Genomic DNA, 20,720 nt, shown 5'->3' with positions numbered 1-20,720 from the left:
GTGTACCTAATAAAGTGGCCGGTGAGTGTAGAGTATAAAGAGGACATAGAGTAGTACTTAAAGGAAATATACCATTTGTTTTAATGCATTGTGAACAAAACATACCTGGAGAATGCTGTAGCTTCACTGATGCAGAAACATATCTTGCTTAATCGCTGAACCGAGTGGTTTTGCTAAAAAAAAACTATTATAAAATTCAGGACCTTTGGAAAGCTGGGTGCAGCCTGGCGGCAGTTCATAAACACATTACACGGAGCTTCCTGAACTGTCCAGAAAGGCCCAATCAACCTGAGCTGGATAATAATAATAATCTTTATTTCTATAGCGCCATCAAATTCCGTAGCACTTTACAAATCATAGGGGACATATACACCTATATTACATTACAGAGTACAAACAGTGATATGAAACAATAGGATTGAGGGCCCTAATCACAAGAGCTTACAGTCTATGAGGATGAGTGGGTGACACAAGAGCTTACAGTCTATGAGGATGAGGGGGTTACACAAGAGCTTACAGTCTATGAGGATGAGGGGGTAACACAAGAGCTTACAGTCTATGAGGATGAGGGGGTAACACAAGAGCTTACAGTCTATGAGGATGAGGGGGTGACACAAGAGCTTACAGTCTATGAGGATGAGGTGGTGACACAAGAGCTTACAGTCTATGAGGATGAGGTGGTGACACAAGAGCTTACAGTCTATGAGGATGAGGCGGTGATACAAGAGCTTACAGTCTATGAGGATGAGGCAGTGATACAAGAGCTTACAGTCTATGAGGATGAGGGGGTGACACAAGAGCTTACAGTCTATGAGGATGAGGGGGTAACACAAGAGCTTACAGTCTATGAGGATGAGGGGGTGACACAAGAGCTTACAGTCTATGAGGATGAGGAGGTGACACAAGAGCTTACAGTCTATGCGGATGAGGAGGTGACACAAGAGCTTACAGTCTATGAGGATGAGGGGGGACACAAGAGCTTACAGTCTATGCGGATGCCACAAGATCTTACAGTCTATGAGGATGAGGTGGTGACACAAGAGCTTACAGTCTATGAGGATGAGGGGATGACACAAGAGCTTACAGTCCATGAGGATGAGGGGTTGACACAAGAGCTTACAGTCTATGAGGATGAGGCAGTGATACAAGAGCTTACAGTCTATGAGGATGAGGCAGTGATACAAGAGCTTACAGTCTATGAGGATGAGGGGATGACACAAGAGCTTACAGTCCATGAGGATGAGGGGTTGACACAAGAGCTTACAGTCTATGAGAATGAGAGGATGACACAAGAGCTTACAGTCTATGAGGATGAGGGGAGGACACAAGAGCTTACAGTCTATGAGGATGAGGGGAGGACACAAGAGCTTACAGTCTATGAGGATGAGGGGTGACACAAAAGCTTACAGTCTATGAAGATAAGGGGGGATACAAGAGCTTACAGTCTATGAGGATGAAGGGGGTGACACAAGAGGTAAAAAGTTTGTATAATGGTCCAGCCATTCTTTATAAGGGAACTATATAAAATAATTTAATAAATAAAAATTCTGCTGCTTGAACCAGCCATCAGCCGCATCCTTTTTACAGGATCCAAGGTGAAAAAGACTGCAGAGAAGCCTGGATCTTGGTAAATATTTGCTGTTTGCCGGATAACAGATGGGAGATAGGACATAGGATCCCAACACGACATATTGGGTATCATGATGTCCGTAACAACCTGTACAATAAAATAAAATTGTCGCTGAACCCGTACGGTGAACACCATTTAAAAAAAAAAATCTGACCTCATAAAAAGCGCATAAAAAAATGATCAAAAATTAAAATTTAACCCAACATGATACCAAGACAAAGTACAGCTTGTCCCACAAAAAATAAGCTCCAAACCAGCTCTGTAAACAAAAAAATATAAATGTTCTGCTCATTATTACATAGCGATGCAAAAACAAGCAAATTTCTCCCAAAATGAGTTCTATATTCTGCAAAACAAGTTAACCATAAAAAAGCTATATAAATGGGGTATCGCTGTAATCGTGATGAACCATAAAATAAAGATAACACATTATTTTTATGGTATGGTGAACATATGGGGAAAAAAAATGCTAAAAACCATAAACAAGAATTAATGATTTTTTTTAACCACCACCAAGAAAGAGTTAATAAAATCTGATTAGCTGATTAGCTATTGAACCCCCTGTAAATGATGTATCTGAAAAGCAGATCTCATCCACCAAAAAAATAATCCCCCGTATGTCCAAATTACAAAAAAATAAACATTTTGTAGCCTGTAAAATGTGACAATGCATAATCTGCTCTGAATGGCGCTACTTCCCTTCTATCCCCGGCCGTGCGGCCATACAGCAGTCACCACCACATATGGGGGGTCCTCAGACTCGGGAGAAATTGGGCATCAAACTTTGTGGAGTTTTATTTGTGACGGTTTCATTTTTGGCCAAAATTATTATATTGTCTAAAAAAATAAATTACAGCTTGTAAATTATACCTCCATTTTGTTTAAACCCATGTGAAGCATCTAAATGGTTAACACACTTCTTAAAGTTGATTTTTTTTTTTACACATTGAGGGGTGTAGTTTCTAAAATGGCATGATTTAAGGGGTTTCACTGCTATTTTGGCCTCTCAAAGTCACTTAAAGCTGAGCAGGTGCCTCTAAATAAGAGTTTGGCTTTTCATAAAAATTTTAAAAAAATTGTACCCAAAATTCTGAACCTCCTAACATCCTAAAAAAGAGAGAGGATACATAAAACCCTATGCCGCTGTAAAGCAGACATTTGGGAAATGTTAGTTATAAAGTTCCTTGGGTGCTGTCACTATCTGCCTGAAAAGCAGAAAATTTTGAACTTTGAAAATCGATAATTTTTAGAAACTTTTGCCAAATTTTCATTTTTTTCATAACTAAACACAAAAGATAAATTTTTCTATTACTTTGAAGCACAATGCGTGCTGAGAAAACAATCTCAAAATCCCCTGGATATGTTAAAGCGTCACTAAGTTATAACCTCCTATAATGACACAGGGCAAATTTAAAAAAAAAAATCAGGCCTGGTCCTGAATGGATTAAATCTGAAGGGGTTAAGCCAAAAGTAAAAAAAACAGAAAATTGGCTTCAGCATCAAGAGATGAAGAAAGTCTTAATAGAAATAATTCCTGTCAAAAATACTGCCCATTACGATAAAAGGTGATAACCCACAGCCGCTTTGCCTCACAGTGTGCACTGCGGTGTAACGTGCGGCCCCTTCCTCACACTCTGAGGTAACTGAGGCTGCGGCTTCTCCTCAGCGCTCCCGCCCTCACCACAGCTGGCGCCTCACTCTCACAGCGCACAGACCCCGCCTACATTCTGGAATGTGGGCGGCTTTTATGTAAATGAGGCGCGCCGCCGGTTGCCTCTCTCACATCCCGAGCCGCCGGGCGCCCCGCCCCTGCCCTATACACAACTCCTATTGGTCGCCGGCGAAGAAGAGGCGCGCGACCCCCCGCTCGCTCCCGCGCCGCTTTGTGTGTGCTGCAGCTGCTGCTACTCGCGTTGTTGTCTCGCGTGCAGGGGAGAGACGCAGCGGCCGCGTCCAGTGTGAACAGGGAGTGATGGAGGAACTGAGCGCTGTCGGGGAGCAGGTCTTCGCGGCGGAGTGCATCCTAAGCAAGAGGCTGCGGAAGGTAACGTAGGGTCTCCCCATCTGCAGCCCCCGGTACTATTGCCCCGCCCCTAACCCTCGGATCAACTAGTGACCCCCACCCCCCCTTATCTGTGTTTTTCCTGCAGGGCACCGCAGAATACCTGGTGAAGTGGAGGGGATGGTCCTCCAAGTAAGTAGCAGGGGCTTTTGTCTCATGCATGAGCCCTTCCCTTTAAATTGACCCCACTTATACTTTACTGCTTACAATCAGGGTCCGAAACACCCACCCCCTTGACCGTCCAATCATGTAGCATGTCCTAAAGATAAATATACTTACACCTGTAGGTAACGGTTGTGGTAAAGCGGGATCGGTTAGGCTGATAGTATGGGATCGCTTGAGATTAGAGTCTGACCACACCCCCCCTGTCTAATATTTATGGATTAGCCAATCACGTAGCACGTTTATGCACTTGTATTGTTGTGTAAAATATTACTATATGTTCCCCTAGTTAAAGGGGCAGCAATCGGTAGCTGTTATAGTAGAACTGTATTTGAATATAGCGTAATAGTTCAGGGGTTAAGTACCCCATGGATCGGGAGACCCCCGAAGTGAAGAGGAGGGTGGTCGCTCCCACGTGCTGATGGAAATACAGTTGCCTTAGATGCACGAGGCTGAAAGAGAAAGTAAAGTGTCTCCTCAGTAGGACCTGCACATGTAGCTGTCGCCTTAGTTTATGTTCACATGATGGATGTGACTCTGATGTGTTTTCCCCGGTGGGTTTACGAGATTGACTCTCAGATATAGTGCGCATATCCTGGGCTGTTAACATCGGTTTCTCGGTCCGTGATTTGCAGCCCGTGTGTCGTGAAGTCTTCTCTCGTGCCAATGACGGCAGAAAAGACTTGGGCCGTGTTCACACATGGGGTTTGCATTGTGTTTCCAAACGCAAGGGGATCACCGATCAAAGTAAGTTCGCGTTTAACAGATGTGATGTAAACGCAATCTTCAATAGGTGATTAAGGAAGAGTTTTGAAACGCAGAAGAGGAGATTTACCTAATTACATTGCTGTCAGAGCACATTCACACGTGGTGTCCCGACGCATGTGTTCTGTTTTTGTGTGAGGGCGCTGTCACACGTTGCGTTTGCAAATGCAGACGCAGACCAAACCGCGCCCACCGGGGCGGTCCGCGGTCCAATCGCATCGGCGTTTCTCTATGTTTCTATGGAAATCGCCGATGCGATCGGACCGCGGACCGCCCCAGTGGGCGTGGTTTGGTCTGCGTTTGCGTCTGCAAACGCAACGTGGGACAGCGCCCTTACTATGCTTTTTCCGGCTTTTAGAGCGTTTTACTTCATCGCTGAAGTGTAAGCAGCTGCGTGTCAAGGTTAACACGGCTGATTACACTTCCAGCAATGAAGAAAAACGAAGTTGTCAAAGCTGGAAAACGCACTGCCGCATGCGCCAGGACGCCACGTGTCAATGCACCCTTAAAGAAAACCTGTCAGCTCAATTCGGTCCTGTAAACCAACCACAGGTCCTTATCGATCTGTGGTTTAAGGTCCCAAATTGACCTTTTTGAAGTTTTTGTAAGTAAAAAATAAAACTAAAAAACATTTTATAATTGCCTGAATATGAGTCCGATGAGGCACATCGAACTTGTATCAGGAGATCCCGAGCCGGCATATCTTCTCCCGATGCAGGGATAATATCCCGGCTTCTCTGTACATCACTTGCACAATGAAGCCGGGGTGTAAAGCTCCAGCTGCATTTGCCGAAACACAAAGGCGCTGATGGATAAGGTGAGTATTACTTGTTTTTTTTTTTAACAGTAAATTGCTAAAATTCAAACATGGTGATTTGGGGCAGTAAACCTCCAGTCCATACGGACCTGTGGGGGGGTCTTAGTGTCCCAAATCACCCAGACAGGTTCCCTTTACATTTGCATTTACAAAACACATTTTGTTGATACAATGTTAACACACCTTTTGTAAACATAATGTTAACAGCAACGTAATTAGACATTTCTCCTCACTGTTGTATTGTGTTTAAAAACACAATGTAGACGCCAGGTGTGAACGCAGGCTCAGGCTGCAGATTTTATGCATGGATTTTGGTGCAGAAAATCTGCAGCGTAACACGGTGGCAGTAAAGTGAATGTGGTTTGGAAATAGTCATATAGACAATGCTGGGGTTTTTTTCAGCACGGAAATTGTTTCTCATGTCGGAAAATAAAATAAAGATCTTTTTATTACTTTCTGTGTGCGTTGTTTATACATTGAAGTTGATTGGAGCGTGACAATCGGCATCATAATGCAGATTTTTGCTTGAAATGACGTCAGATCCCAGTATCTTACAATCCGCAACGTGTGCAGATAGCCCTATGTGCATTCCCATGTGCAGTTTTTGAAGCCAAAAGCAGGTGTGGGTTATAATGGGTGAGAACATTCAGAGAATGGGTGAGAATCATTTAGAGAAGATGTTCCTCCACTCCTGGTTTGGACATCAAAAACTGCATCTGGAAAACTGAATGTGTGAACGCAGCCTTAGTCCCACAACATAGTTGTGAAGAGGTCGATGGAAAATGAAGGTTACATTGGAACCTTGTCATCTGAAAATCGCTTTTAAGGTGTATTTTGGGGTTAAACGTTTTTAGGATAGGTCTGATTTTGTGGCGGGTTGTCACCCTAGACCAGTGTCGATCAGCTGTGTGAAAACTTTCTCTAATAGTGAGGTTGCATTAGTGAGGCTGTAATGCTCATCTGAACATATCAATCTCTTCAAACAGGTGATTAGAGTAGGTGTCCAGTGCTAGATGACCCCCCACTATACACCTATACAGAGGATGACACAAAGACGTGTGTGTCAGTTGTTATATGCAGTTGACCTCCTACTGCAATGTCTCGGAGAAGAAATGTTGGCTTTCCAGTTTTACACCTACCCCCCAATTTTAGAAAAGGGCTAAATATTGACTTTTGTGGTTTTCGGCTAATATCCCTGTGATGGGATCTGGTTATTGTGGGGCCCAGTTAGATGTTTTATTTCTTTATTTTGCACAGACACAATAGTTGGGAGCCGGAGGAGAACATTCTTGACCCTCGACTTCTTTTGGCATTCCAGAAGAGGTAAGAGGCCTGTGTACTCGTATATCACTTTTGTGTGGGGAGCTTTCCTCCAATATTTTGCTGTAATAAAATCCTGGCTGTTTTGTAGAGAACAGGAGAAAGAGCTGCGAAATAGAAGAAGAGGAAAAAGACCACGTGGGAGACCACGTAAAAATGTGGTAAGTGTCTATCCAGCTAATGGGGACTGTGATGTATCTGACCATGGTCAGTGCTGTTATTACAGCTCAGCTGTATAGAAATGAAGTTGCAATACTATGCATGACCCATGGTCAGCTGCGGCGCTGTTTATGGAAGAAAACAACCATGTTTTTGCAACGCTGGATTAACCAGGGACACTTACTCATAGATCCAGGCCCTGTGACTGTGGTAATCTTCTTATATTTGTTATCCGTGGCCTTCCTTCCTTATAAAAATCTAGTTTTATGCTAAGGAGCCAGCAGGGCTACTCTTTGTACCATTTGTGATCTGGCTTTACAGACTCGCCCTGCTCCCTAAGCACAGAGAATACAGCAGGAAGTGCTCACTGCACATGTGCTGAAGGTGAGGCAGAGCTACAGGCATCTGGTTCATTAGCATAGTTTTAAAAGTTGATTTTTAGAAGGAAGGAGACCATGGATAACTAATATAAGAAGATTACCACAGTCACGGTGCCAGAATCTATGAGTAATGTCTCTGGATTATCATCATGGATTTTGATGGTAGATTTCCTTTTAAAAGACCCTTACCACCAGATTTGGTGGTAGACTGTCCTCACTGTCATGCTCGTTACCTTAGGGGGGGTCTACTGCATCGGTTTTCGGCTACTTTGTAAGGTCCGTTTATCCAAGAAACTCAGCTGGGGTATGCCTGAGTTCCTTCGGCTCATTATCGTATTTTTAGAAAATCGTTTTCTTGGACAAACGCACCCTACAAAGAGGCCGAAAACCAATGCAGAAGACCCCCGAAGGTATGACAGCATGACAGTGGGGACAGTCTACCACAAGTAAATCTGGTGGTAGATTTCCTATTAAGTTATTTCTATCCCAGCCTTTCAAAACTGAGTTGGGAATAGAACTTTCTCCACCTTTCTAAAGTGTTTAGGAGTTATATATTGTTTCCATAAACTTCCATAGAGAGGCAATTACAGAAACTTTGGAGCTTTGCCATTTTGGTTACTCACAAGGAGTTGTTGAGTATTCCAGCGAAGCTTCTCGAGTAAACCAAGTGATGTTTATGTGACTGTTGATTACAGGTTGTTGCCCTGTTCGAGGGCAGCCAATCAGCATGAAGTTTAAGTTAATTGAGGCACTTTGTGGGTAGGTCAACGACCTGTATAATTATGTAACTACGTGCAAAAGCTTGGAACAAGCTTCATGCAGCCACAGGAAGGAGATCTCCTGCTTCCAAGATTTTGTTTGTCACGCTGGAAGACCTTGCTACGCCCCTCCAAGAGGTCATAGGAGAAGATGTTTGTCATGCTATTGCCATCTCCATGACCTCTACCTGTCTGGGGATGGATCAGTTCTGTTTCAGTATATTGTTGAGGCCATCATGCTGAGATTTAGCTACAATTGTTTCGAGTTTGCAGACATGTGTTGCACAGCTGCCGTGTCCCATGGGACAGACTAATCTTTTCACGGTTAAAAAAAAGTTGTCTACTGCTCAAAATGGTTTTCTATGGAATCTGTAAAACGGTGCTTTCATGATTAATAGTTAAGTCCTTTAATCGTTTTTCTCTCCTGTTCAGCTTGATATTGATTGTAGAGTATCAAATTTTTTCTCTTTGTATTAGGAGTCAGAAGCGCCCCCAAAACCCAAATCGAGCAGCTCTTCTTCCTCCTCGTCCTCTTCTAATTCATCCTCGTCATCCTCTTCATCATCTTCGTCTTCCTCCTCGTCTGATGACAGCGATGCAGAAACTCCGCACAGCCCCAGACCAAGAGATTCCCACCCAGTACCCCAAAAGAAAGCACAAGCCGTGGTCGTCCGGCCGGAGTTAAAAGAGCAACTGCGCAAGAAGAGGGGAAGAAAGCCATTACTTCCTGACCAGAAGATCCCAAGAAGGACCAAAGGAAAGCCTGGACCTAAAAGTGCAGCTGAAAAGTTACAGGCTGCCCAAAATGCACAAGGATTCTCCACTCTTAAATCTAACTCCAAAGATATACCTGTCTCCAGCAATAATAGACAAGGAAATTTGTCTGCAGAATTTCTCTCCAACATTGCAAAAAACTCTCCTAGTCCCTTCAATGGTAATTCCAACCGAAACTTAAGCTGGCAGAGCTCAATTGTGCATTATATGAACCGGATAGCCCAAAACAACCCTCAGGCAGGCAGGAGGCCTGTCAACAATGCATTGCAACCTAAACGAAGCCTTCAGACCCCAGAATCTAAGGGGGCCTCCAAAATGCAGATTGACCTTGGCCCACCTGCCCTTAAAACGGTAAAACTAAACGATACCGAAGAGCACAAAAGTCCACCGATAACCCAGCCTGCTCCGAGGGCTGGAATATCTAACCGGGAAAGCAACCAAACATTAACTCTCCAGAATAAGCCTCAAGGTGGACAGAGCGTAGGAACGTTAAGTCTGCACGCCTCTCAGAAAAATAACACTGCTCCTCAGAAAAACAGCAACCCTCCTTCACACAATGTGGCCACAGATTGCAAGACTGATAAAGTGGGTAGAAAAAGTGCAGGGGTAAACCAAGTAAGGACTGGGATTACAGAGTCGCCAAGAGAAGTTCCTACTGTCGCGAGAGGACAGCAATCGGAGCCTCGAAAGGATCTAGCAGAGTTGAGCACCGGAGATGATAGCAGTTTGGACTCCGACCATGATTCATCTCTTTCCAGCCAGGACATGTCCGTCCAGGCTAGCCAAGACTGGAAGCCGGCTCGCAGTCTGCTCGAGCATGTTTTTGTGACTGACGTCACTGCCAATCTTATCACAGTCACTGTAAAGGAGTCTCCAACCAGTGTTGGCTTCTTTAACATGCAACCTTATTGAGAGGAGAACGTCTTGGCAGTATACAACCAAAATGTATAAGCTCATCCTACAAACCCATACATTTTGAGAAGGTTTATCAAGATGTTGGCTTATAGCTATCCAGCGTGATTTTGCTTTTCAGTTTTCAGTATTTCTTTGACATAAGCTGTACTTTAATGTAGCTTCTATAAGGAATACCTGTGTCCAATTCTCGACAACCACCAGCTCTACATGGTGCATGATTTTGGAGTCTCGGTTGTCGACATGGACGATGCCTTCAGGATGTAACTGGAAGAGTTGATTTAAGAACCGTAGCAGAGTTCGTATACTCGGTTATTAGTCACCTTAGGGATATATCTCGGAATCGTTTAGATTGCTTGCGGATTTTATTTGCTGTTTAAAGGACCCTAAAGGGGAGCTCTGTAGGTGCTTTATCTACTTTTCTCCAGCTGTTTTTTTCTCTCCTTTTCTGCCTTATTCATTTAGCACTTTTTGTGACTAAAATGCAAATCAGAGCAATAGACAAGAGTAATAGATCTCAAAGCCTTAAAGTGATATTTAAAAGAAACTAAGAAATGACATTTTCTTATATTTAAATGTTCTTAAAAGCTAAAGGAATTTGCCAAAAATGTAGTAATTTTTGGGTGTAATAGCAGTGATTGTTGAATAGGCTGAAGTAGAAGATCTGTCCATGTGACGTTAGTTATAGGTGCATGTATTTGAGAGACATTCGCTAATCTGTGGATTGGCTTTTGCAAAGGAGTTTGGCTACCTTTATTCTCTCGCTCGGTGAGAATGTAGTGGAAAACACTTTGGGCCTTGTTCACACCCCCTCCTAGGGTGGATACTAAGCGTATCAATAGCATGGAGTCCAAAATAGATTTGCAGGCAATGCTATAATTTATATCTGTGTATTATTTTTTTTATTTTTCGTAATGGGACTTCATATCCCAGATATGTAGAAGCCTTTGACCTTATGAGCAGAGTTTTAGGTGAAAGTCTAATATGACAATCTAATATGGCCTTTGGCTGGTTCCACTGACTTCTGAAGTCCACATCACTTTAGTTCGGCATTGGATTTATCGAACAAAACCCAACTGTTATGAACTGAAGATACGCGCCAAGCTCGGTTCAGGTTGAGATTCCCGAACGCCACCACGTGAAAACCAGCCTTTCGACTAGTCAACGATCTCCTCTATATTTTGATGTTCCATCTTTACTCAACAGATTAAATTTCACCATTTTCTAGTTATTCGTGTACAACTAGATTTCGATTGACCATTGCCCTTCTTCCTGAAGACTTGGAGAGTTACGAGGAATGGCTCTCTAAATTGTACGGGCACCATACATAAGGTTTTGACGGTAGTGTTTGGTTTGGGGGCAGCCTATCCAGATTACAGCGTGTGGTTCCTGTTCACTAACACTTACATCTTATGTTTACATACAAATCCTTTGGCCTTAACAGTTTTGGTTTCTGGGGCCTCCGTCAATTGTAGAAAGATGCAAACAATCTTAAGTACGGTTTCGTTTAGAAATCTTGAATGTGCCTTTCTGTTGTGGCTTGTAACCAGACTTTGTGGTGTTTATGAGAATGTGATGGATTTTGTGCTTGGCGCATGGGTTATTTCTGGATTTCAGTGGAAATGTCTTATTATAGGTGTTTGCAGACTAAAGGCGGGATGGAAAAAGTTGTTTTTTAGTTCCAAAAAGGTCCTTATAAATTCTTGTAGACCAGTAGCTTCTGTTGAATTGCGTACTAGCAAAGCCAAAAGTTTCACATAATTGGCAGTTCTTTGCATCACGGTAGTCCCACACTACTTCAGCTCGTAATTTAAAAGGAGGATTCTGGGATTTCATCTAAGAAGTGTCTTTGGAGAGACAACCCTTTAAGGAGGCTGTACACCCCAAATTGTAGTCGAAAGCTTGTATGACCATCACTTATTCCTTCTGGACACCAAACACTCGTACACAAGCTCTGAATATCAGGGTATACCGGTGTTTTTAGTAAAGAAATTGGTAGAAAGTCAACATCCAGCTCCTTAAGTGCCCCTAATGGGGGGGGGGGGGGGTTGTTTCAATGTCATATGTGTGTTTTTTTTAGCATAGTGCTATCTTTATATCTTTAACCAAACCGTAGTCCAACATCACAGTGGGGGAGCTAACGAAAGTTGGCGATCTGTAAAATACTGTTACCCATGTTAAGAGTAGTCAAGAAATTCTACTTCTCCTTTCCTAGGCTCAACGCATATGTCTTAGATACATAGCACAAATTTCTAAGCTTAAAGTGGTTGTCTAATTCTATCCCTCCCAGGATCCTAAATCAGGACAATCCCCTTTTTATCAAACCAGATCTATCTACCTCTATGGAAGACATATAATTAAGAACATGTTGAGCTACGAGTTACTACATGGTGATAATACGTGTTTGTTGATGACTTTGTCAGATATACCAATGACCCATGATAATTTGAGATAAGATTAGGGGGCTGTGCACCCCAAGCTTTTGTGTGGGAACATTAGCATCAACCAGGACTTGAAAGTATGTGGTTCATGTGGCCACTTATGGTGCCTCTTCTGGCTTTGTAGTAAAGTTGGCATCAGTCAAGTGAAAACTATATTCTACCAAGATCTCTGTAAGCGTCGATAGGTAGCAGGGTTTTTCGCATATGGCTTACATTATTTTGCGCTTGATTTTGCAAACCACATAGAAACTTTTTGGCATCCTGCTTGGTTAGTTGTTAGGGGAGTCAAGTGCCTTTTCAGATTTGTGTTAAAATATTTGATTTGTAGGCGGACTGCAAAGTCATATCTGATTTAGGTACTTGCGTTTAGTGGTAAGAGCGATAACCAAAAAATGTTATAAGTGCTTAGTTATCGTTACTGTTTCCTCCCTGTGTTATGTAATGGTCTAATGTGTTAGACATAGGCCTGCCTTTTTCATTTTTGAGTAGGAGCGGGCTAGAGGAACAGTTCATTATCAGCATTGCTCTTCAGACTTTCGACAGAGTGTAGGCTGTTAGTATTTGCCTATGGATGGGAGCTGCGGTGCCCTATTGATTATGCCTCACGTGATTGGCGCCCATGCAGGCTCGTTCCCCCTGGCATATGGACACAGAAATCATAGGTGTAGCACGGCACTGCCGTGTAGACACGAGAGCGGAGGAGAGCCAATCGTTGGAAACAAAGTAGCCTCTGTCTGAGACCCTGGGATGTCCCCTTTTTCGGTGCCCCAAAAAATGTGGATGAGATGTTAAAATATCATTCACTTTAGGCTACATTCACACTAACGTATGGGGGACGTATATACGGCCGATATACATCCCCCATACACTTCTATGGGCGCACGGCACCCTACGGGAGCGGTACGGTGCAGCACACGTGCGGCACCGTACTGTTCCGTACCCGGGAAAAAGATAGGACCTGCGCTCACCTCCTCCTCCTCTCCCCGTACACTGCCGTTGCCCGCTACGGTACGGGCGGGCAACGGCAGTGTGAATATAGCCTTACAGCTACATTAATTATCCTGCAAATCGGGATTGGGGGGGAATTTGGGCAAAGAGTATGTGTGAGTCAACCAGGGCACGCCTAAAGGATTTTATTTTTTTGCGAAGTCTGTACTGTACGTACGTATACAGTCTTGGAAACAGGGTTAATCGACAATGGCTTTAATCTCATTATAGTCTTTAACTTGCATTCTAGGTAAATGAAACGTGTTCTTTTTCAAAACTTAGCCAATTTTTTATTTTTTTTATTTTTTTTGTTGTAAAAGGGGTTGTCACTTGGCATCTGTTGCTCGAGAAGGGTATTGGTCTTTGTATAGATGGTCACCGACCACTGGGACCTCCGCTGTTCCCGTGTCTCCTTCATAGACGGTCTACTAGACGCACTTAAGGTCCAACCCTATCGAACCATCAACCATAGCACGTTGAAGGGGTTGTCCAACTTAAACAGAAAACTGGCTTAAGAGTAAGTTTTCTTGGTAGTATTTGGTGACAGTATTCTGCATCAGAAAACCTGGATTGGTTTTGCGATTATGTTTTTGGCCAGATTCTTTAGAGGAAGCTATCCCCCTTCATTTCACTAGCGAAGAAGAGGCGTTCCCTGTTTTCTTTTTCCTTCAACGGGAGGGAGAGATGACAAGTCAATGCACCCCCCCAACATCCTACTCCAAGACACTGGCTATCTTGGTTATTCTAGGATAAAATTTTTATAAAAAGTAGCTTTGCGTTTAAGTTGGACAACCTTTATGGCAGTTGTTGAGTATAAACCGAACTATGATTTTCGGATACACTATATTATTGCAACCCTACTTGATTGCTGCCATACCCAGTCATTGGGCAATGTTGGCGCTGTATCTTGGCGAGGTTCGAAGGATACTCCTTTGTAATCCCAAACAATGTGTTTTTAATAATTTTTTTTTTTTTTGCCTCATTACTTCATCAAGTCATCAGCCATACATTTTCCACCAATAATTTTGGGAAAATGTGCCTTTTTATATACAGTTTATAGCATTTTGCATAACTGTGTGAATCTTATTAGGATCTCGTTCTTTCCTCACCTTTGCCTTCTAATAGACTCGTGCAAGTCATATTTTCTGAAGACTTTTTCGATTTTGTAAGTGTTAGAGATAGACTTTATATCTCAGTTGCATAGAGAGAATCTATTTTTTTAACTGTACTTTTGTAAAGTAAAAGCTTCTGTGCCGACCTTCTAAAGTTAGACTCGCCGTATCTATGGTGTTAATATTTTCTTTTGTGTTTTATTCCTGTTTGATTCTAACTTTGTTTGCCCTTTTTTGCTTCTTTTAGTTTTTTTTTTTTTAGTCGCCTCTTTAATTTATTTCCTGAAAACACTAGAACAGTTTTATGTAAACAGGTTTTGTATACAGGTTTGCATTTTTGTATTGTGTTGCATATCAATAAAATATTTTTGTAACCTTTGGCTGTTTTGACTTCTTAATATTTCCATTCTATATATTTTTGCAAATGCTTCATTACTCCAAGGAATTGTCCAGGAATAAAAAAAGAAATTATACAGGCGGTCCCCTACTTAAGGACACCCGACTTACAGACAACCCATAGTTACAGACAGACCCCTGTGACCTCTGAAGCATTTTGAATGCTTTACTATAGTCCCAGGCTGCAATGATCAGCTGTAAGGTGTCTGTAATGAAGCTTTACTGATAATCCTTGGTCCCATTACAGCAAAAAATGTTTAAACTCCAATTGTCACTGGGGCAAAAAAAAATAAAATTTGTCTGGAATTACAATTATAAAATATACAGTTTCTACTTCCATACAAATTCAACTGAAGAACAAACCTCTGGACCCTATCTTGTACGTAACCCTGGGACTGCCTGTATATGCTGTAAACTTCATATACTTGCCTCTCTCCAGCTACTAGTCACTGCTGCCCTCTGTTTGTACACAGAGGCAGGCTGTAATGCCTCGACCACAGCCTTGTGCCTGCTACAGCAGGAGTTTCAGGCTGTAGCAGATGTGCTACTGTAGCAGTGACGTGACCTCTGAGCTTTGTATACAAACAATCAGCTGTAATGGACAACACTAGGGCTGAACAGGAACGACATAGAAAGGTGAGTATAGCTAGTTTATTTTTACAATCAAATAATAAACAAAAATTTCATGGTCAAGGATTTTTAAATGGGGTATTTTGGAATTGGGGGAAGGTTAAGGGTAAAAATAAACGGTGCGCCTGTAACCTCATTGGGGACCTTTGAGGCCACTGATTGGTCTTGTGACCACCGATACTTTCAAGCATGGAGTGTTGGTGCAGAGGCAACAAGAGCATCACTGGGAGCAGGATATGTACCATTTTTGACACCCATAAGGATTTCCAGATTTCCTGAAAAAAAACTCATTTTGCTGTTAAAGGGAACCTGTCACCAGGCGAATCAGTATGGAACCACAATAAGGTTGCATGTGTGCTGAACATGTCATTATAAATTGAGACTGATGCTTAGAGCCAGAAAAATTATATTCATGGTCCGCTTTCAGTCAGGGGAGTGGGGTTCCGGGCACATCAGACATAGAGACGCCGGCCCTTACGGCTGCAGCTTTACATACCCGCGCCTCCCTATATCCCTGTAGTCTTTGTCTTGGTCTCGCACGCATGCGCTATTACCTGAGGATGCGCAAAATTTGGTCTACTGAACACCTTTAAGGCGCTTTACCTCATGTTTTTTTGGAAGGATATTAGGAAATTTACTAATATTACACGTAATATACCAATATTGATATTCCTCGCTTCAGTGATTTGTCACTGATGCCTTCCTGACCCATTCCTTTCAATGGGCTTTTTCACACTGCATTTTTTTTTTCCAGTCATCACTTTAGAACCTGTTTCTTTTTTTGTGTTCACTGACAACAGTGGATCAGTGGAAAAAAATGGCAATGTGAAAACACACCTACACACACACCTACCTTTAGGCTCTCCAAACATTGCAGGCCATCGTTATCTGGTTTCCATTGCCATGAAGGGGAGACTTCATTTGATAATCAAGGTCAGTGGTGGCGAACCTATGGCACGGGTGCCAGAGGAGGAGCCATTTCTATGGGCACCCTTGCCATCACTTCATGACTTAGGGTCTCTTGCAGACCCAGAACCCTAGAAGGAAGCTACAATGATAATCCAAACTTCTCCTTTCTACTGTATTGGTGACCTCAGATGCCGATACAATTAAAACCTGCGAAAGAGCACGGAGTAGTAAGTTACTGCTTAAATTGTCACGTTGGCACTTTATGAAAAATACATTGGTTTTGGTTGTAGTTTGGGCACTCAGTGTCTAAAAGGCTTGCCATCACTGATCGAGGTGATACATGTCTCAGTAACCTTCACAGAATTTCAGGAGCCAAGGTTACCCACCAGAACATCACACTGATCATTTTGCTTCCGGTTCTTCTCCTGGTGCCATCTCTTTGATGGTCTAGGAACCTCAGCCAGAGCTCCACGGGCCGACTCGGATAATCACAAATCGATCTGTCTGAAGAAAGCTACGATGCAATGTGTGTCCTGATACTACTCTTCATAAGAATAATCACTACCTGCCGTAATGGAGATGCTCGGACCCGATCATCTGGCTATTACAATCTGACCAAGAAAGTTCCTTAAGCTTTCCCATTTTCCTGCTTTCCAGTACATCAACATGAAGAGCTGATTGTTCACGTGCCTGATGACCTCAGCTTGTGGTTTCCCTATATGACTGCGCGTTACATAACCACGGAGCACCAGATTGGAAACTTCTAGAAAAGAACCTACTGACACTCCGTTGCATGTTGTAAGTAAATGTCGGTTTCGTGGGAAATTCTATTCTCGTGGTCGGCAAACTTCCAACTGCTGCGAAACGACTATTCTAATTATACATCAGTTTCCACCTTTTCTATGTTCAAAAATGTCACTAAGTTAGGGTCTCTAAACATTGGGTCTCCTATTAAAGGGACTCCGACGCCAGGTTTTACCCCATTAAACCCCCCAGTCCCCTCAGGTAGGGAATGAAATGTCCTTTCTAGAATTCCCTCTTTCATGTGAAATCTCACCCGTTTATGTAAACGTGAAGAGTCATATTTTAGCTGAGGTGAGTCGGGAGAGTCACTTCAGATGCCCCTTTTATTGGATTCTGTAGCACATAGAAAGACATAAGTTAATAATCTCATCTTTCGGGTAACATCAGACTTGTGGTTCTGTTCTGTGCAATCGAAAAGTCGGCAGGAACTGGAACTTTATTTGCAGTTCACATTTCCAACAATTTCTTTACCTGCAGACATCTTGGGTTTTGTAGATCACAGAAACATAAGCTTATTGGGGGCGATTTATCACTTGAGCACCGACGTATGATAGCGGCCATGTTCTCCCATCAAAAGGCAAAACTATGCAAGGTCAAAATTAAGTAGGCACGGGGCGTTCCACTCCACCGGCATGGCATGGAGGTGGCATAGTTGCTGTTATAATAACAAATTCTATGCTGATTCTAAAATGTGTTTGTCAGCATTCTAAATGATTTCAGTACTTTCTAAAACTTTAGTTCACATTACCTGGCTCCGTGCCAGCAGGATGTATTGAGTCCTAGCAGGGGGAATGGGCATCTGCAGCCTGTGTGTGCCTGTGTCTTAGTCTGCTCCCCTCCACACTCATCCAGCTCCCTCCCCCCTTGCTGTCATGTGCACTGAGCAGGCAGGGGAGGGAAGGGGGATGGTGTGGAGTAGAAGAAGAATGTATGAGGAGACTGAGACACAGGCACGCACGCTGCTACAACTGTCCCCCTCCCCAGAATTCACCACATGCTGCCAGGGAGCGAAGTAATGTAGTGATGTTAAATAAAACTTTATGAAGTACTGAAATGATTCAGAACGCTGACAAAGACATTTTTAAAATCAGCATAGCACAAGCTATCCAGGGGCCAGTGGGAAATATAATTTGTTACACATACAACAAGTCCTCACATGGCTCTGTAAAATAAGTTGTGACCTTTGAGAGGAGGGAAGAAAAAAACATTAAAAATGCTTTCATATATTAAAGGAAACCTACCATTTGATTTCATAAATATTGAAACAAACATACCTTGAGAATGCTGTAGCTACACTGATGCAGAAACATATCTTGTTTAATCCCTGAGCTGAGTGGTTTTGCTAAAAAAAATTAAACACTTCTAAAATTCAAGATGATGAAGCTCTGTCAATCCTGTGCCTGGCTCGGCGCTTCTCGTCCTGCACTGCTCCAGAGAATGATGTAATCACTGTGTTGCATCTGACAGGCAGAAGTAATCAATCAGAAGTCATCCAGCTCAGGTTGATTACTCCTGTCTAGACAGTTCAGGAAGCTCCGTGTAATGTGTTTATGAACGGCAAGCAGAATGCAACCCAGCTTTCCCAAGGTCCTGAAATGTATAATAGTTTTTTCAGCAAAACCGTTTGGATCAGGGATTAAACAAGATATGTTTCTGCATCAGTGTAGCCACGAATTCTGAATTACTTCATAATTCATGAAAACAAATAGTAGATTTCCTTTAATGATAAGTAGAAGGTATTGCTATATAACACCACTACTAGTAAGGATCTAGGCGCCATAAATTTTCCAATGGATTGCGATTTCCACGAAAACTGGCAGTGACTAAAGCACATGACTGCTTTGTAGGTTCCAATTTGAGGATGTGTCTTCTCACATTTTGCAATGCGAGTTTGTTCCGCTTTTGATGTTTCTATTAGGTTTTGATTCCTGACCAATGGGAGGATCTGATGTAGCAAAACAAAAACTTCAGACTCAAAACATTACACTTCATCAGGAGAGCGCGGACACTTCGGTCCCTGAAAGCTGCCATTACATTTTTAGACGGGCTCTAGACGTTACGTATTGGCATTGAGCTTACGTTGCAGGGATTGTGTTTCCTTTACAATTCGGGGATGATCTGGACAGTGATTTTCGCAGCAGGACTTTTACTTCCTTCTCATGAATTCTCAGAAAGTAAAGGTAAGACAAAATAATACATTTTGTTTTTACATTGAATATATAAATAGATATTATTAATGTCACATCAAGACAAAACCTTGAGCAGAAAACTAATTCAGTGATCAAATTATCTCAACAAAATATATCTCAATTTTTATAACTTTTCTTATGGGGAAACAGCGCCACACTTGTCCACAGGTAGGTCCTGGTATTGCAGCTCAGCTGCATTGAAGTCAATGTTACTGAACAGCAACACAACAAAAGCATACAAATAGAGAAGTGTTAAGGTGTTCAGTATTTAACCCCTTCCTGACCCATTTTCCTTTTATCATTCCTTCTTTTCTTGTCCCTGTACTTGTTTTTTGTGGAACAAGTTGCATTTTTTAATGGCACTAATAAATATACCATATTATGTATTGAAACATGGGGAAACATTTTTTTTATTTTGCTGCAGGGGTTCCAAATCAGGGGGTCAGAAGGAGTCCACATTATTTAACCCTTTCTGGACTGGGCCAATTTCGGTTTAGTTTTTAAATTCTCACGTTCCAAAAGTCATACTTGTTTATATTTCCATTTACGGGATTTTTTGTCTGTGGTATAAATTGTACTTCCAAGTGGTATTTAATATTCTGTGCAATGTACTGAGAAGCTTTCAGTTTGCGATAGAAATGACGCCTCCTCTTTATTTTTTGGGTCACTCTTTAATAGGGAGATACCAAATCCATATAGTTTAGTTATGTCTTTATGGGCATCTACCACCAAGATGAAGGATGGTGGTAGATGTCCTTTAATACCTGAAAATGCCTAAAAAATTTACAAAAAATTATTGATTTGTAGTTTTCGTTACATTTCATTTACCGTATAACATTTTGAAAACTGTGTAACTTTTAGATCACTTTTTATGTTTGGCATAATGATGAAAAAGTGGCAACTTGGAAATTTTGATTTTTTTTCTTTCCTTTTTGGCGTTTAAATTAGTTATTTGGAGAAAGCTGAGATGAAGCAGTAAACCCTCTTCATACACCCTTAGCATTTATCATGACATATTTCTACATGGCCCTGTTAGGAAGGGTTCATCTAATATTTCAGATGCTGTGGTCACTAATAGTCATGGTATCTGAGGGGTTTAGTTTTAGTGATTAGAACTCTCTCTATAATTTTTATATTCCACTTATATATTTTTTGCTACAGTTTGCTCTTATATTTTAACTGCATTTTTTTTTTTTACAAATTAAAAAACAAGAAATTTAATATCCTATGACTCACCTAAGGTCCAATCTAGAACTTAACCCTTGATGGAAGCACAAAAGATCAAGTTTCACACAGTTTGTCCTGTATAGTTTCCTAATTCTGTATCCCGGTTTGACCAAGGCCTTCCACTTCCTGTTGGATTAGGGTTCGCTGAGTTTGGTTGAACTTTGAACTAAAGTTTGGTTTGGGTACCTGACCCTCTCCAACGATATACTGCAATACTATAGTAGTGAACTTTAAATAAAAGTTTGGATTGGGTTCTCGACTCCCTCCAATAATTTACTGCAATACT

At 42.0% G+C, this 20,720-nt stretch overlaps 2 protein-coding genes across 2 annotated transcripts in view; both read left to right on the top strand.

The window, feature by feature from the left end:
- The first annotated feature begins 3,471 nt into the window (after positions 1–3,471).
- CBX2 (chromobox 2) lies at positions 3,472–14,588 on the top strand. Its single transcript, XM_072112318.1, has 5 exons — positions 3,472–3,674; positions 3,781–3,824; positions 6,694–6,759; positions 6,848–6,917; positions 8,531–14,588. The coding sequence occupies exons 1-5, from the start codon at positions 3,603–3,605 to the stop codon at positions 9,737–9,739; spliced, it is 1,461 nt and encodes a 486-aa protein (XP_071968419.1). The 5' UTR covers positions 3,472–3,602; the 3' UTR covers positions 9,740–14,588.
- Positions 14,589–18,975: 4,387 nt separating this feature from the next.
- The window catches only part of LOC140064960 (interleukin-27 subunit beta-like), a 12,136-nt gene continuing 10,391 nt past the window's right edge, over positions 18,976–20,720 (top strand). Inside the window, exon 1 of the mRNA XM_072112317.1 lies at positions 18,976–19,198. Coding sequence (XP_071968418.1) covers positions 19,132–19,198 — 67 coding nt within the window. The 5' untranslated portion in view covers positions 18,976–19,131. The remainder of the gene's footprint in view (positions 19,199–20,720) is intronic.

This window comes from Engystomops pustulosus, chromosome 6, assembly GCF_040894005.1.
Source record: "Engystomops pustulosus chromosome 6, aEngPut4.maternal, whole genome shotgun sequence".
In the NCBI taxonomy this organism is placed as follows: domain Eukaryota; kingdom Metazoa; phylum Chordata; class Amphibia; order Anura; family Leptodactylidae; genus Engystomops; species Engystomops pustulosus.
The sequence above is the reverse complement of the archived record's forward strand: the minus strand, read 5'-3'. Positions and strand labels throughout refer to the sequence as shown.

What these genes read in the sequence shown, in the direction of transcription:
- CBX2 (XM_072112318.1), top strand. Translation starts at nt 3,603, where the DNA reads ATGGAGGAACTGAGCGCTGTCGGGGAGCAGGTCTTCGCGGCGGAGTGC. An exon ending in TGGAGGGGATGGTCCTCCAA is followed by an intron (nt 3,825 to 6,693) that starts GTAAGTAGCAGG and finishes TATTTTGCACAG; the next exon opens with ACACAATAGTTGGGAGCCGG. An exon ending in GGAGACCACGTAAAAATGTG is followed by an intron (nt 6,918 to 8,530) that starts GTAAGTGTCTAT and finishes TCTTTGTATTAG; the next exon opens with GAGTCAGAAGCGCCCCCAAA.